Source organism: Crotalus tigris, unplaced genomic scaffold (genome assembly GCF_016545835.1).
Source record: "Crotalus tigris isolate CLP2741 ecotype Arizona unplaced genomic scaffold, ASM1654583v1 scf7180000017644.4837335, whole genome shotgun sequence".
Classification (NCBI taxonomy): Eukaryota; Metazoa; Chordata; class Lepidosauria; order Squamata; family Viperidae; genus Crotalus; species Crotalus tigris.
The window spans coordinates 3,573,199-3,591,469 of record NW_024096536.1 but is presented as its reverse complement, the minus strand read 5'-3'; the positions used below and the strand labels follow the sequence as shown (position 1 = coordinate 3,591,469).

The following is an 18,271-nucleotide window of genomic DNA, read 5'->3' as shown; positions in this document are numbered from 1 at the left end:
ATTTTTATATCAAATTTAAATTGTATGAATTTTATCCATTTATCCCAAACAGCAAGAAATTTCTCTTGCGTTTGTCCCTTTAAGAAAGCCGAAATCTTTGCCATTTCCGCCAAATGAGACACTTTAAGAAACCATTCCTGCAATGTAGGCAAAGATTCCTTCTTCCAATATTGTCCTACTAACAGCCTCGCAGCTGTAATCAAATTTAACATCAATATAACCTCCTTTGTATCACAATCAATAACTATACCTAACAAAAATAATTGTGGAGTAAATTTTACCCTCCTTTTAAAAATTCTCTGGATATTCCACCATATCTTAATCCAGAATGCTTTTATCTCTCTGCACGACCACCAAATATGATAATAAGTAGCGTCCATACAACCACATCTCCAACATTTAGGTTGTAAGTCAGGGTACATAAAAGACATTTTTTGTGGATCAAGGTGCCATCTATAAAACATTTTATAAAAATTCTCCCTTAAGTTCTGTGCTTGTGTAAATTTGACATTTCTCACCCAAATAGTTTCCCAGGTGTCCAATGGAACTGGCTCACCAAAATTCTGCGCCCATCTAATCATACAATCTTTAATTAGTTCCGTTTCTGAATCCAATTAACTAAAACCCCATAAATCCTCTTAATGTGGGTTTGTCTTTGATCCTTCACTTGCTTAATAAGATTTTCATCTTCTCTGAGAAAACCCACCTTACAGTCCATCTTCCATCTATCTGATAATTGCCTATATTGGAACCAAGAATAAATAATATTTTCTTGTGCTAACTCTTCCCGTGATTTTAACTGCCAGTTTTGTCCATCCCATTTAAGTAACTGTCTATAGGACACCATATCCATTTTAACCCCTCTTTTTATTCCTTCTATTGCATGCCAAGGTATAGCCCATAATGGTACTTTGAAATCACTTTTATAATATTTTCTCCAAACCCTAAGTAAAGAAGTTCTTAAGATATGAGATTTAAAAGCCCAATCCATTTTTTTATTAAATATTAAATAGGCATGCCACCCAAAAAGTAGATTCCATCCCTCTAAGTGGAGTATATCAGAATTTGTCAAATTTACCCAGTCACTAACTAATGTTAAAACCACCGCATCATAATATAATTTCAAATTCGGCACCTTGAGTCCTCCCCTCTCACGGAAATCTTGCATAATTTTAAATTTAACCCTTGGCTTTTTCCCTGCCCAAATAAATTTATTAAGGCCTTTCTGCCACTCAGTTAAATTGATCTCATTCTTCAAAATCGGTATCATTTGGAACAAAAAGAGAAACTTGGGTAGAATATTCATTTTTATCACTGCAATTCTTCCCATGAGGGATAATTGCAACTTTTCCCAATTCTTCAAGTCTCTCTGTACCCTAACCCACAACCTTTCATAATTATTTTTAAATAATTTTGCATTAGAAACAGATAACATCACCCCCAAATATTTAACCTTATTAACAATTTCAAAACCCGTCAAATTAACCAAAGTCTGCTTCTCCCGACTAGTCATATTTTTAGGTAGAATTTTAGTCTTATTAACATTAATCTTAAAACCCGAAACCAAACCATAATTATAAATCAACTGTAATAATTTTACTACAGAATAAGTAGGTTGCGACAAAGTGATGACCAAGTCATCCGCAAAAGCTCTTAACTTATACTCTTTTTTATTAACTTCTATTCCTTTAATTTCCTGCGACTCTCGAATTTTGATCAACAGTATTTCCAGTGTTAAGACAAACAGCAACGGTGATAATGGGCAACCCTGTCTAGTACCTTTCTCTATTGTAAAAACCTCTGACAAGCCTCCATTAACGATAAGTTGTGCCGTTTGTTTTTGATATATTACCATAAGAGCTTGCAATATCTTTTCACCAAAATTCATCTCTTCCATTACTCTTAACATAAAATGCCAATTCAATTGATCAAAGGCTTTTTCAGCATCTAAAAATATCAGCCCTGCAGGAACTTGGTTGTTTTTATCTAGATATTCTAATAAATTAATAATTTGTCTGACATTATTTTTCATGTACCTTCCAGTTATGAACCCAGATTGATCTTTATGCACAAGGTGGTGCACAACCCTCATAAGCCTATTTACTAAGATTTTTACAAATATCTTATAATCCACATTTAAAAGAGATATAGGCCTATAATTCTTTGGTAAAGTAAGATCTTGATCTTCCTTTGGAATCAATGATATAAAAGCAGTACGCCATGAGGGAGGAATCTCTTGACCCTGTAAAATACCATTAAAAAGATCACCTAATGGTTGAGTCATCTCCTCCAATAAGGCTGTATAGTAAACAGCTGTTAACCCATCCGTACCCGGTGCTTTCCCTGGTTTCAATTGTTGAATTGCTAACGAAATTTCCTCCTTAGTAATTAAACCATTAACTTCATGTTTCTGATCCTCTGTCAATTTAGGGAAACTAACCTCGCTTAGGTATTTATTTATCTCTAAAATTTGCACATTAGTAGATTTATATAATTTTTGATAATAATCCAAAAAAGATTTCTTAATCAGTTCCTTCTGAGAAACTAATTTACCCTTGTAATTTATTTTATCTATTGTTCTCTGTCTCTGTTTCTTTCTCAATTGATAAGCCAGCCATCTCCCTGGCTTGTTAGCATTACAGAATGTATTTTGTTTCATAAACAATAAATTGGTTGCAGCTTGATCTGCTAACAACATATTAAATTGTGTTCTTAACAACTTTAAGGATTCTTTAATACTTTCATCAGAAGGATTTAAAATCAAAGACTTTTCTTTTAATTTAATTTCATCTTCCAATTCTTTACGTTTCTGAATCTGTTTTTGCTTATGACAGTTATTCATTTTTATCAAAATCCCACGCATAAATGCTTTCCCTGCATCCCATACCATTGACATTGAAGTCCCCTTATACATATTCAAAACAAAATAATCCTTTAAACACTCCTTTAGTTTCTGAACATTTTTTTCTTGTCTAAATAAATTCTCATTCACCCTCCAGGATCTTCTCTCCTCTTTTTCTTGAGTCAACTCCATCCAGACTGGACTATGATCCGTCAAAGACCTAGGGAAAATCTTGACATTCTTTACTCTATTATATAAGTCCGTTGTAATCAAGAAGAAGTCAATTCTTGAGAAGGATTGGTGTCTATCTGAAAAGAAGGTAAAGTCTTTCTCCTCTTGATTGCATTCCCGCCAATAGTCCCGTAATTCCCAGTCCTCTTTCATATCAAAAAAGGCTTTAGGTAATTTTGCCTGCTTAAAAAGAGGAGAGGAACCTTTTTTGTCCCTTTGTACATCTAAGACACCGTTCCAGTCCCCCATTAGTACCACGGATCTATAGTCCAGCAGATTTATTTTTTCATGTAAGAGTCTGTAAAATTGTTCCTGTTGCTGATTTGGTGCATATAGTCCCACTATAAGTACTTTCTTACCATATAAGCCCAATTCAACCATCACATATCTCCCTTGGGGGTCAGACTCCACCAGACAAACTGGTAGATTTTGCTTAACATAGATAACAACTCCCCCCTTCTTCCCGGGAGCAGAAGATACGAAGTGAGATCCCAAACGGGCATTAACTAAATATTTCTGATCCTTAAGTAAAATATGAGTTTCCTGTAAGCAAATAACATCATTATTACGTTGCTTCAAATAATAAAAGATTTTTTTCCTTTTCTGATGAGAATTCAATCCATTAACATTCCAGGTCAAAAACTTTGCCATCTCCCTTGGCCCGCAGCCTGGAGAAGACACCTTCGAGATCTGAAATTGCAACATGTGTTGCATAACTCTTGGGTCTTGCTCCTCCCACCGGCGGTGATACATTTCCAGGAGAAATCTCTTTGGCCTCTTTCTTACGTTGCTCCTTCTCTTTACGTTTATAAGCTGCACGAGTCATTCTCTGCTCTTTAACCTCCGTCTGGCGTTGCCATTCAGCTTGCAGCATCCCAGCAGAAACCAAACCTAATGCCTCAGACTGCTGCTCCGCCTCTTTGCCACTCAGGGATTTCTGAACAGGTAAAATTGAGCCTGCACCTAGGACTGAAGTATAGAATTCTCTAGCTTTATCAACCGTATTCAATCTATAACGTGTCCCCGCATGGCTCAGAACAATACCCATCGGGATTTCCCATCTAAATGGCATCAATCTAGCTTTAAGCTCATTAGCTAAGAAAGCAAAATCTTTCCTGCTTCTTAAAATTTTTGATGGGATTTCCTTTAGTATGATGACATCTTGGGCAGCTATCTGAAATCTTTTATTATAAAAGGCTTGTATGATCTCATTACGCAGAGACTTCTTCGTAAAATAAATCACCACATCTCTAGGCAAATTCTTCTGCTTAGCAATCCAAGAGTTAAGCCTGTACACTTTTTCAACTTCTCTGCGTAATTCTCCTTTGTCCATATCCAAAACCACAGCCAAATCAGTAAGGACCACCTCCATCAGATCTTGATTCATATCTTCCTTGAGGCCTCTAATCCTCAAGGCATACTCCATCTTCCTATACTGAAACATCAGAATATCTTCTTGTGAAGTCTCCACCTTCCTTTCCACATCTTGAATTTTATCATCAAAAGAGTCAACTTTATCTTCAACTTCCTCGAGTCTTGCATCCAGCTTAACCACCACTGTAGCCAAACCTGAGACTGCTGCAAGTATATCTTGTCGCAAAATATTATTGTTATTTTCCAATTGATCCTTTATCCCACTTATCTCTTCTTTGAAGTCAGATTTAATTTCTGATTTAAGCTGTGTAGTAAATTGCTTCATTTCCTCTCTCATTTGAGCTACAGCCTCTCCCATTATACCTCTAGCCTCTTGTGCTGAAAGTCCAGGCAAAGGAGGGGAGGGTGGTGGCTGTGCCGGTGGTGCGTGTTTAAGTTGTTGTTGTGGTTGTGCAGTAGAAGTTATAGGGGAGGAAATCACCTTGGATGTTGTAGAAGGCGGCTGTCTCTTTGAAGCCATTTTAAATGACACAGTTCTCACTTCCCTTTCCCCCCCCAAAAAAAAGAGATGAGGGGGAAAGAGAGAAAATTTTACTTTTAAAAGAGGCAGCAAAAACACTATAATCCTTAAAAATCCAGAGAAAAAAGACCAAGAAAAAAAAATCAAAAAAGAGAATTCAATACCAAAAGCAAAAGTAAAGTCCAGTCCTTAAAAGGAGAGAGTGAAACAAAAGACAAGGGAAAAAAAACTCCGTCACTTTCAAAACGCCATCTTAATTCCTTCTCCACAGTAATAAAAAAAAGGAGAAATAATCAAAACTAAATAAAAAAAAATAGACACCTAAATTATATAAGAAAAAATCCTTTAAACTGCTCTGTCCGTTTTTTAAGAATTACTCACCAACTCTCTATAAGCACGGAGATAGAAGCGGCAGTTTCTTTTGCTTCCTAGGAAGCAAAAACAGCTGGGAGGCGGAGAAAGCAGGAGCTCCGAGGGAACACTCCTTTCACCCCCTCTAGAATTAAATCCAGAGAGGGTTCAGGGGTTCTACCTCTACTCTTGCACTCTCTGTCCCTTCCCTTTGCCCGGGAAGGGAATTCCGAGCCGCGGGCCAGCTGATGCACGCTGCGCTCCGCGGCTCTGACACTTTCCCAGCTGGACGGCTAGAAGATAGCCGCCATCGCTGTCGCTCCGTACCAGAAGTCCCAAGACTGCCAAAACTTTTGTGAAAACCCTTGGAGCTGAGGATAGACCGAAGGGAAGTGCTCTGTATTGGTAATGCCGGTGTGCGTAGCAAAACCTGAGGAATTTGCGATGATCCGGATGTATGGGTATATGTAGATACGCCTCTGTGAGATCTGTGGATGAGAGGATCCCCTTTTCTGATGCTGGCGAGTATGGATTTTAGGGTCTGCATCTTGCATCTTCTGTATGTCAAGGTGATTCAGACCCTTTAAGTCCAGTATCGCCCTCCATCCTCCTGAGGCCTTGGAAACTACAAACAGGATGGAATAGAACCCCTTTCCTTCCTGTGTCCTTGGTACAGGTTCTATGGTTCGAATTTCTTCCAGATGGAAAATGGCCGTGGCTACCAAGTTTGCCTTGGTTGCGTTTCTTGACATCGGGCATCTTATAAAGCGGTTTGGGGGTGAGAGTAAAACTCTAGGGTGAGACCGTACTTGACGGTCTTTGAACCCAAGAGTCGGAGGTAGTCCTTTCCCAGACCGCTGAACCACTGCAGATGACCCCCGATGGGAAATCCCTCCTTGGCGTCACTTGGACCGCCTATACGGGTGACCGCCTGATCCCCTGAAGGGACGCTTAGATTGGAACTGGCCTTTGGCTCCAATGCTCTGGCGGTCCTGCGGACAATCCTGCCTGGGGGGGAAAGATCGCGAGCTCTTGACCAATCCCAGGACTGCCCCGCCCAAAAGGGCTGTCTCCACTCCCAGGATCTACTGGGGCGGAAGGCCTCCCTATGGGACTCCTGCTGGGGTCGCCTATCTGACACTTTGGAAGGATGAGCAAGTATCTTGTGTTTGTCCTTGCCCTCAATAATGTGAGGTTCCAGGATCGATCCAAATAAGTGTGTCCCACTATATTTGGATGTGGACAAGCGCCACTTTGATTTCAAATCAGTTTTCCAGTGTTTCAACCAAAGAAGCCTACGGGAGGCAACCGTGGCCGCAATGGACCTGGCAGAGTACCTGGTGGAATGCAGAGAAGCATCCACCACATACTCTGACATGGCCACTAGCTTTCCCAGGGTCTGGTGTGTTCGAACCTGATCCGGTGAAACGATTGCTTATAGCTCCCGAAGCCATATGATAGAAGCCCTGGCGAAGAAGGAAGACAAAGTTGTGGCTTTGATTGCCCAGGCCGAAGCCAGGTGTGCTCGACGGAGGGAGAGTTCAGACCTTGTCCTCCGCCTTCAAGTCCTCCGCCATGTCCCCTGGGATAGCAGATGCGGAGAATAGAGAAGTCAGTGGAGTACATCCAAGAGAGAGACAAATGAAGTAGAAACGTTAAACAATTTCCTCTCTGAACTGTTAGGGGAAAGCGGAGTGGCAAGAGCAGTCCACTGTTTTTCCACTGAAGTACGGAAAACTTGTGGGCAAGGAATCTGCATATCCTCCACCACCTTTTCCGCAAACAGAGGGTTAGATTCCTGACTGGTGGAGGTAGAAGGCTTCTCCTCCTGCACAGAAGAGAGGTTGACAGTGGTAACGGCCTTCAACAGTAAGGACCTGAAGATAGAAGGGTCAAATAGTCCAGAGGTCGATGCCTGTTCAGGCACACCTCTTCATCCTCTGACATGGGCGTGTCAGCTATCTCCAGGTCAACACACTCATCCTCACCTAACTGTGAAGAAGCCTCAGAAATCCTTGAACCAGGGACATTAGTGAGTCCCGTTTGAGAGGGAGGTATAGAAGGAGGTGGTGGTGGATGAAAAGATTGTTGGCCCTTAGAAGACATGAACTGCCTAAATGCATTGTGCATGAAGGACTGAAATTCAGCAGACCACCGCTCCTCCTGTTCCATATGACTAGAGCCAGACTCAGCTGGGATAAATGTGGCTTCATGGCCATGGTGAGGAGAGGGAGATGAGGAGCGAGGGGAACCAACTTGCACAGTTTCCCCCTGAGGAGACCAAGCCCTTGTGACATCTTGAGGAGGCGCGAAATGAGGCTCAGAAGTAGTGTCCAATGGGACGGGGGAAACCACTTCAGCCTCACTGGACCTGAGCCTTTGGGCTTTGGAAAATTCCCTTTCCAGTGCCAAATGTCTCCTCGAGGCCTCTCGCTCGGCAGATTTTGAGAGCTCCTGGGAGAAATATGCTTTGTTTTAGCCTTTTTCTTCCCCCCCCCCCCCCGTGGCCAAATCAGTAGAACTGCGCTTTGGTTGAGGTAGGGGAATACTGGAACCCTGTGATGCCTGAGGCGAGACACTGTCTGCCATTGCTATCTAGATTTACTGAGTAGGAAATATCCAGAGATGGGAGGAACCCAGAAACGCAGAATTAGTTGACAGAGATTGGACAAGAACGAACCTCACTCTATACAACAGCAATGGCAAAGACAGTCAGACAGTTTTCTAGAACTGCCTGTCTAGCCCTGTGACAAATGCCACACTCTAATTTGAACAAGTGGATAAACAACTCCCCTTCGTTCAACTCACCAAAAATTACAGATATGTGCAAAGACACAAAAGGGAAGGTAAAGTAATAACGATCCTCCAGCAATCAAACTCAGGTCTGTAATTCTGATGACACTGAGCTTCCTCCCCCCGGTAAAGTGGCTGACAAGTCAGACCTACAAAGGGGCTTTTTAGTCCTTGTACCTGCTAGGTACAATAAGACCCCCCCCCCTCAACTACTGTCGTATTCGGAATCCACACCAAAATGGCGACTGCCTCAAGAACACACCCAAAATGGCGTCCGTTGTCTTCTGAACCCTCTCAAAATGGCGGCCACCTGTAGACCATGTGGCCAAAATGGCGACCGCATCCTCCTGAAACCTCCCCAGAAATATTTACTCAAAGAAGGGAGGATTTCAAGATGGTGGCCACCAATGAAACATGCGGCCAATAGCAATATTTGCATGACAGGCAATATTTAAGAGAAACCTCCATCACTGTAAACATTCCAGTTTCCTTTGCTTCTTTCTTTTCTTTCTCATGGTAAGAATTGCATAATGGACATTATTTCCTAAATAATCCCTCTTACTCCCATCACAATCTCTGCATCCTCAACTTTAGAAAACCTTGTCTGGGACAATCTCTGCATCCTCATCTTTAGAAAACCTTGTCTGGGAAAAACTATGTGTGCTCTTATTAAAGTGAGCCATGTTAGGAAGTGGGGAAGCGCAAAAGGAGCCAGCATTTGTTTTGCGTGGGGGGACAGGATGGGCTACAATCAAAGGGAGGAACGTAGGGAGATTCACCCGTTATCCCCACCAAAGACGTAGATGGCATCTTGATAAGTGACCACGTTGTGCTTGCTACAGCTGGAAAGAAAAGAAAAGACAACCTTGGTTTACATCCCTTCCCTAAACCACCCTCAGGTCCGGCATTTTGTCGGTGGCTCCTACACGCTGTTCAGCCCCACACCAAGCCGAGCCCCCTGCAGATCCCAGAGACGCCTCACCGAGCCCTGATGAACTCATCGCAGGGCGGGAGGCAGCGCCACCAGTGGACCATCTCGAAAGGCTCGAAGTTCAAAGTCAGGTATTCGACACTGCCAGAGCAGCTATGATCAAAATCTATGCTGGGCGCCACCTTGGACCACCCGCCAGAGTTGGCCGCAGCTGCCATGGCCCGGCTATTTTATTTTATTTTATTATTTTATTTTTTCCCATACTGTTAACAATGCATTTCTGGTTCTGGAAATATTTATGAATTTTATTTTTCCTATACCATAAGAAAGCGTGCCATCCCAATTGTAAATCATGCCCCTCTAGATATAACAACCTTTTATTTCTAAGAGTTATCCATTCTTTTACCCATATTAATACAGATGCTTGATAGTATAAAATCCACTCCGGTAAACCAAATCCTCCATTTTCCTTAGCATCTTGTAATGCTGTCATCTTAATTCTAGCTTTCTTTCCTTGCCAAACAAATTTCAAAATTAGTGAATTTAAATCTTGAAAAAAAAATGTCTCTAGTTTTATGAGTATTGTTTGAAATAAAAATAAGATTTTCGGTAATACATTCATTTTCACTGTAGCAATTCTTCCTAGTATTGACAATTGCAATTTTTTCCATTTTTCCAAGTCCAGTTAAATTTGATTCAATAATTTTGTGTAATTATCTTCTTTTATTGTTGAACATCTTGCTGTTAAATGTACATCCAAATATTTAACCAGTTTCGGGACTTCCAGTTTCGGCAGCCGACGAGATGGGTGGAAGAAGCCGGTGCTCCGGCTTCTCAACCCGATTTCACTTTGCCCAGCAACCCTAAAGGGTCGGAAAGTTGCCCTGGAGGGGCAACAAAGAAGGAGGGATACTTCAGAAACCTGGATGAGATGGCGGTTGGTTTGAGTTGACTGAAGAAGCCCTCTGAATGGACAGAGGAAAGGCTGCCGGGTGAGCCCAGGCAGCCCAAGTAATCACCAGCCAGAAGGAAAGTGAGGAGCTGCGGCGCTCCGCCAAAGAGCTGATTGTCAACAGTGTGCTGAAACTGGATGAGCCAGTGTTTTTTCCCTTTCCTTTTGGATTAAAAAACGTTGAGCCCCTGACTGAGAAGAGCTAAAAAGTAAAGACCCCAGAAGGATTAAGAATTAAAAGGTGAGCAATTACAAAAGGGGAAGACATCTAAGGAATACAAAAAAAAACCTTCTAAAAATTGAACTCAGATTGATTCAAAGGACTGCTTAATCTACAAGAGGTGAAAAATTTTCTAGATATAATCTCAAGGGTAAATATCTTATAAAGAACTTTAAAAGAAAAACTTTGTAAAAATGTTCTAAAATTAGACATTGATAAAATAGGGTATGAGGCCATCTAGTGGCAAAAGAAGAAATTACAGTATTATTAAATACAAAAAAAAATCTGGAAATATCTGACCTTGACAACACCTGGTGTAAACAAAGTGCCTTGGTGTGAATTTACAATGGAAAAGATTTCTCATAACTATATTTGTTGGCTCTGGATATAACTAAAACAAGATTTACTTGGAGACGGCGAATGCTTTACATCTGAGACCTGACTGGAGGAGTTGGATTTGGCCTAAAGTAGTTGGCTCGTTCTTTTTGATTAGATCTTAGCCTAAGACAGTTGGCTTTTTTTTTCTTTTTGCTGCTCTATTTTTTTTCCTTGAAATATTGGATTTAGCCTAAAGTAGTTGGCTCCTTTTTACATTTTGGATTTTACTAAGACTGTTGGCTGAAAAATGAGTACATCAAACATCACCAGACTTATGAAGAAGACTTCCTCTGCACCCTCTGTTGGAACACCTAGCCCAACAACTCAGGGATCTATTGAAATAATGTTGCAGCGTGAGAAAATAAGCACTGCCCAAAATGAAATGCAGACTACACTAAAACTGATTCAAGAGTCAATGCAAAAAAATCATGAAGAGACAAAAAGCAATTTTGAGAAATTAAGCGAAGAAATTTTGGATACAAAGGCACAATTTGAAATTCACCATCAAATGATTGCCAAAAATGAACAAAGAATTCAGAAAATGGAAAATAAATCGATATTGATAAAAAAATTGATATACTATTACAAGAAAATGAAAAATTAGAACAAGCAAATCAAAATTTAGAAGAGGCGGTGATCCTAGAAATGGAGAAGGCGGAACACTATTAGAGATTTCAAAATATCCCTGAAGACAGAGAAGAAAATATAGCAGTTGTAATTACTGAGCTTCTGGCAGATGCCTTGAAAGCAGATAGAGCAGAGACGCAAATGGAGATAGATGAAATATTTCGAATGAATTCAAGCTACGCAAGGAAATATAAACTACCTAGAGAAGTACATTTGAGATTCATAAAGAAAACAACAAGAGATGAAGTAGTGAGAAAAATGAGAGATTACATTACAATACAAAAATAAAGAAATTGTGATCTTAAAGCAGATACCTAAGAGAATAAGAGATACTTGAAGACGTTACCATTTTTTAACTACAAAACTGATTGCAAAAGACATAAATTTTAGATGGTTAATGCCAGAGGGGATTTTAATTAATTGGAATAATACAAGATATTGACTGGACTCAATCTGGAAAGCAGAAGACTTTAAAGTAAGAAACCAAGCAGTCTTAGATGAAGGAGTGCAACTTCGGCAAGAGGAGAGTAAGGAACGGAAACAAATGGAGGAGACAATTGAAGAAGTAACTACACAAACAGGAGAACAGAAAGAGAAATTTGAACAAGAGAGTGAAGGAACTGCCAGAGAACAGAGGACCACGAGATTGACTAGACCTAAATATAAATAATAGAAATGGAGAAAGAAAACGGAATTTTTTTCAGTTAATATAAACAGACTAAATTCTCCATCAAAAAGAAACAATTTTTTTAGGAAATTACAGAAATTAAATATAGACATAATTTGTTTGCAAGAGGCACGTATAAAAAAACAACATCATAAACTATTGGAATACCCAAAAATTGAGAAACTTTATTATGCATCAGCACATCAGAAAAAAAGAGGTGTTGTTGTATATATTAAAGAAACAATAGATTCTAAAATGGTTACTCAGATGAAGAAGGAAGAATTGTGATAGTAGAAATATATCTACATCAAAAACAAACATTGTTAGTAGTAATCTATGCACCAAATCAGTGGTTCTCAACCTTTTTAATGCCGCGACCCTCAACCGGTCGTAAGTCGAGGACTATTCAACTGGTGCAGCACCGTTTGCAGAATGGGACTTTTGGCAGGCTCAGCAGGGCAGAGACAGCCTGGACAATTCCTATTGGCTTTTGAAAGCTAATAGAATTAGACTCTATTCAAGAGAGTTTATTCTATTGGCTTTCAAAAGCCAATAGAATAAAAGGGAGTAGCACAGCTAAGGAAAAGGGGGAAAAAATGGCGGACTGCATTGTTTGGCGACCCCGGTGAAATGGTCGTTCGACCCCAAATGGGGTCCTGACCCACAGTTGAGAACCACTGCACCAAATAATAACCAAGAAGAATTTTACCGAAGCCTCCGTAGAAAAATAATAGAAATGGAGTACCAAAATATTTGTTTAGTAGAAGACTTTAATGCGATAGTAGATGGGACAATTGACTATAAAAGCAGTAAAAAAGGGAAAACTGGAAGAAGATTACCTAAGACATTTTTTAATATGATAGAAGAAATTGGAATACAAGACGTTTGGAGGGAAATTAATCCAGAAAAATTACAATATACTTTTTATTTAAATAGTCAAAAATCCTGGTCAAGAATTGACATGATTTGGATGATGTCTGAATTGAGAATGAATATACAGGAAATTGAGATAGAACTGGGTACATGGGTAGACCATAATCCTTTAAAAGTGACATGGAGAGGAATACAAAAAAGACCATGATTGACTTTAAATCAATCTATACTAAAAGAAAGAGAATTTATAGAATTAGCAAAAAAAGAAACAGAGTTTTTCTTTAGAGAAAACAAAAAAGAAGATATAACATTACAAAATGTATGGGACACAGCCAAACATATTTCAAAGGTATAGCTATAACATACAGAAAAACAAACAGAAGACAGCAATATGTACTATTAAAAGAAAAATTTTGAAAGTTAGAATCAGAACTACAAAAAAATTGCAGAAAAAGACTTTGGAAAGAGAAATGGAAACAATAAAACACAAACTAACTCTGTTCGATTCAGAAAAATTGGCACAGCAGATAAAAAGAGCAAAGCAATTTTTTTTGAAAATGTAAATAAACCAGGAAGATGGTTTGCTTATAAAGTTAAAAAACAGAAGGAAAAGAAAATGATATATAACTTAGTAGATGAAAAGGGATGTCTAAATTTAAAAATGTAGAAATAAAAATGATAATTAAGGAATATTACAAGAAACTGTATGACATAGAAAAAACTCCAAGAGAGAACAATTCAATATCTAGAAGAAAATAATCTTCCAAAAATTCCAGAAACATTTAAGACTGTGTTAGAGGAAAAAATCACGATGGAAATAACAGAAGCCACAAGAAGGCAAAAAAAAAAAAAAAGAAAAAACACTGGGTCCAGATGGATTACCAGTGGAGTTATATAAAACCCTACAAGATACACTAAGTCAGAGCTTTTCAACCAGTGGTACGGGTACCACCTGTGGTACATTGGCATCTGGCAGGTGGTACGCGACCATCCTAGAAAAGTGGTAGCGGGGGAGGGGAATGAGCTGAACCGGTAGCAGCACCATACAAGCCTGAGTGAGAGATGGCTGGAGCTGCAGGGTGTCAGGGCTCAGCGGAAGCGCCAGGAGCAGCGCCAGGCTCCAGCTGGAGCTTGGTGCTGATTCTAGCACCTGCTGAGCCCAGAAGAAGCGCCGATCAGCTGGAATGTTGCAGCATCTCCAGAGTCTTGTGATTTACATTTAGATGCTTGGCAACTGATTCATATTTATGATGGTCACAGTGTCCCAGGATCATGTGAAGTGACCAAAACCTGCTGCAAACACCCAGCAGACGGGGGGAATAAAAACCAAACACCCCCCACTGCCAATCCTCCTGCCCATGGGTGGGCAGATGTTTTGCTCGGCTTTGCCTTCGGGGGCACTTTTTTCAGTGCCATTGTAACTTCGAACAGTCACTAAGCAAACTGTTGTAAGTTGAGGACTTTATTACTTTTTTCCTTTTTTGTGGGGTCATCAAGTTTCCGACACCTTGCTAGGCGACTGATGGTACTCAGATGTTGCCATATCCTAAAAGTGGTACAATGGGTGAAAAGGTTGAAAAGCCCTGCATTAAGTGAACTGTTGAAAGATGTTTGTAATGGACTTTTGTTGGAGGCTAAATTCCCAGCCACATGGATGGAAGCAAATATTACTTTAATACCAAAAGAACACTCAGATTTGACATAGATTAAAAACTATAGACTAATATCGCTATTGAATGTGGATTATAAAATTTTTACTTCAATAATGGCAGAGAGACTGAAAAAATATCTAACTGAATTTATACATCCAGACCAAAATGGTTTTCTACCAAAGAGACAAATTAAAAACAATTTAAGAGTGATAATAGACGTATTAGAATACTATGAACTATACCCAGGGAAACAACTGGCACTAATATTCTTAGATGCTCAAAAGGCATTTGATAATGTTTCCTGGCAATTTATGACTCGGCAATTACAAATAATGGACTTTGGACACAACTTTATAAATATGATAAAAACAATATACAACAAACAAACAGCAAAAGTGATCGTGAATGGAGATTATACTGAGAACTTTGAGATAAGAAAAGGTACAAGGCGAGGATGTCCATTATCTCCATTGTTATTCATTTTCACTCTGGAAGTCTTAAATAGAAATATCAGACAAGATACAGGAATTAAAAGACTGGAAATAAAAAGCAAAACATATAAATTACAAGCATTTGCTGATGATTTGGTATTTATCTTAGAAAAACCTTTGGAGATGATTTCTAAATTACTGGGAAAGGTAGAACAGTACGGAGAAATGACAGTACTAAAAATAAACAGAGAAAAAACTAAAGTAATAGTTAAAAATCTTACAGATAAGAAAAAAACAAATGTCAGAAAAAACAGAATTACAGATAGAGGCAAATGATTGTTGTATCATCTGCGAACTTTGGTACTTTAACAGGAATCCCTAGAAATGCAGCCACTGGTATAAAGAGAGAAGAGCATGATGTAGTGTAGTGCCATATTGACAGCATCATTTGCAGACCTACTGTATTTGCTTGGTAGGCAAACTGCAACAGCGGATCCATGATGACTTTGGGGTAGTCAGCACTAACCTCTCAATGGCCTTCATAACTACAGATGTCAGAGCAACAGGGCTGTAGTCATTTAAACCCCAATCAAGATGAATAAGGAAAACTCCCATAGAGCATAAAAAGGGTTAAAATTGATGAATAGCGTCTCTAAGTCCACACCACAAAATTTCTTTACTACTGTGACATCCTTACAGCAGCAGTTATTAGCATAGAAGCAGATTCTCCCTCTCTTTTTTACCAGATGTCTCTATAACCCAATTTACCCTTTGAATCTAAAACCCTATATTTCAATTCCTTCCCTCACATCCTGGACATAAACTATTTCAATTCCTCCCCTCAGGACGCATCATGTGCCAAAACAACTAGACGCAGGAACATTTTTTTCCTCATGCCATCATTCTGCTGAACACCTAATTCCCACAGCACTGTCTAAGGATATTTACCCATGTTGTATGGCTGTAGTATTATTATTATCCTTCCCATTTTCTTTACTACTGCCTCTTACTGGTATGATGATGATGATGATGATGTTGATGTTGCTTTGCATTTACACTGAGAGCTTTTGCATCGGAGATAAATTCCTTGTGTACTTGGTGAATAAACATGTTATGTTCTCAATAGTCTCACTGAGCCAAGTTTTTGTAAAGCAGAGAACTGCTGAGTTAGAAAAATTATTGTTCCTATTTAGAGAGAGAAGTTCATCCATTGACAAACTTACATTTGACAAACCTAAACAGTTCATCCTTTGACAAAATAACATTCACTATTGAATTATTGGTTTGTTAGGTGAAGCAATGGGAGTAGAGTCCTAACCTCTTCCTCCTCAGTCTCACAGCAGCATGCTTCCTCTCTTTCACTTCCTTTGTATTCTCCAGCTACTGAAGACAACTGTTGCTTCTCTGATCATAATATCCACATAAGTTCTGTCTTTGCAAAGACAGGAGAAATATTCTTAGAAAATTGTCTGATGTTCAGAAGTTCATGTTTGGTGTGTGTAATCCATAATGAGTTACAGAAAAATAAATAAGAATGTCAAAAACACAAGACAGCATTTCACCAAGGCAGCCATCAGTGGCACCATCTTGAGGATCTTGAATGAATCCTGAGGATTCATTTTGACAATGAAAGGCAATTTAATATGTATGACCTTTTTTCATGCAAATTAGATTGTACGCCCCTCTCAGTTTTATCTTGGTAAAAATATGCTTTCTTCAGACCTACCAAGGGTTAGGAAATGATGTAAATTGCTGCTGAGTTCAAGAATTAGTTACCGGACTTCATGTAAAGAGCTATTTTTCCTGATAGAAAAAGTTAGAATTACTCATCAGCTAAGCAAAGGGGAAGATTAAGCTACTAGGTGGTGTGGTGGCTGCTGTTGTGGAAGAACTGCTACATCAAAGCGGCCTTATCACTTTTAACTTTCTGGAGATCCTTCAAGACCAGATTGGGTCAGCAGGCCTGGGGGCCTCAGGAGACTGGAAAAATACTGAGATGGCTCCTGTGTAATTAACGGGTTTTTTAAATTTTGTTTTAGTTTTGTGCTTTCTATAATGTTAACATTTTAGTGATGTTGTTATTGTTGTAATTATTGATCATCACACAGTCAGCCAGATGTTCAGACTGGATTTGGCATTTTTATCTACCTATCGAGTCCTTACCAAGGACCTGGGATATGCAGATGTGAATGTTTGATGGTATTACAGATATCATAGCAGGATGGAAGCAATTCCTAGTAAGGCTGCTTTTTGCAATTGACTAATGGCAAATTTGTCAATGCCAATGGTGTCAAAGTGGTGCTCTAGTTGTTTTGGGATTGCACCCAAGGCACCTATTACTATTGATACTACTCTTGCTTGTCTTTGCCACAGTCGTTCTAATTCTATTTGTAGGTCTTTGTATTTTGTTATCTTCTCCAGTTCTTTCTCTTCTCTTTTGCTGTCTCCAGGCACTGCCACATCCACTATCCAAACTTTTTTGTCTTTCTTATTGACAATTGTTAAGTCTGGGGTATTATGTGGCAGATGCATATCTGTTTGAATTCTAAAATCCCAGACCAGTTTATCTTCTTCATTTTCTATGACTTTCTCTATTTTATGATCCCACCAGTTCTTGCCTGCAGGCAAATGATATTTTTTGCAGATCTTCCAATGCACCATTGTTGCTAATTTGTCATGCCACAGCTTGTAGTCAGTCTATGCATTCTTCTTGCAGCAGCTTACCAGGTGGTCCACTGTTTCTTCAGCTTCTTTGCATAGACAGCACTTACTGTCTGTTGCTGTCTTCTCAATTTTGACTTTGTATGCATTTGTTGTTAAGGCTTGGTCTTGTGCAGCCAGAATTAGTCCCTCGGTCTCTTTCTTCAACTTTCCTGCTCTTAGCCATTGCCAGGTCTTGTTATTATTTGCTTTCCCAGCTATTTTTTTAACGTATTGGCCATGTAATGCTTTATCTTCCCATGCCTCCATTCTGTTCTTCATTTGGTTTTTCTTTTAGGCTAGTGTGGTCTCTCCAGTAGTCAGTAAGCCTTCCTGATATACTAACTTCAGTGCATCTTCATTATTGTCCTTCAGATATTCTTCCAAAGCCATTTTTTCTTCTTCAATCATCTGATGTACTTGCAACCTTCCATGCCCACTTATTTGTCTTGGTAGATAGAATCTGTCAACGTCACTACCTGGTTGAAGGGCATGATTCATTGTCATTATTTTTCTGGTCTTCCTATCCATTGCTTTTAGTTCTGCTTGAGTCCAGTCCACTATTGCAGCTGTGTATCTAATGACTGGAATTGTCCAGGTGTTGATTGCCTTCATGGTATTTCCTCCATTGAGTTTGGACTTTAAGATTTTCTTCACTCTCTTGATGTATTCATCTCTAATCTTTTTCTTGACTTCAGTATGCTTGATGTTGTCAGCTTGAAGAATACC

The 18,271-nt window shown here is 39.3% G+C and overlaps 1 protein-coding gene across 5 annotated transcripts in view; it reads left to right on the top strand.

The window, feature by feature from the left end:
• Window positions 1-18,271, top strand: part of UBN2 (ubinuclein 2) — a 100,035-nt gene that overhangs the window by 62,006 nt on the left and 19,758 nt on the right. The window contains exon 15 of one of the 5 annotated variants that reach the window (XM_039335631.1): window positions 9,011-9,556. The exons of the other annotated variants lie outside the window; for them this stretch is intronic. Coding sequence (XP_039191565.1) covers window positions 9,011-9,103 — 93 coding nt within the window. The 3' untranslated portion in view covers window positions 9,104-9,556. Of the gene's footprint in view, window positions 1-9,010; window positions 9,557-18,271 lie in introns of those variants that run through there. 5 annotated transcript variants of the gene reach the window in all.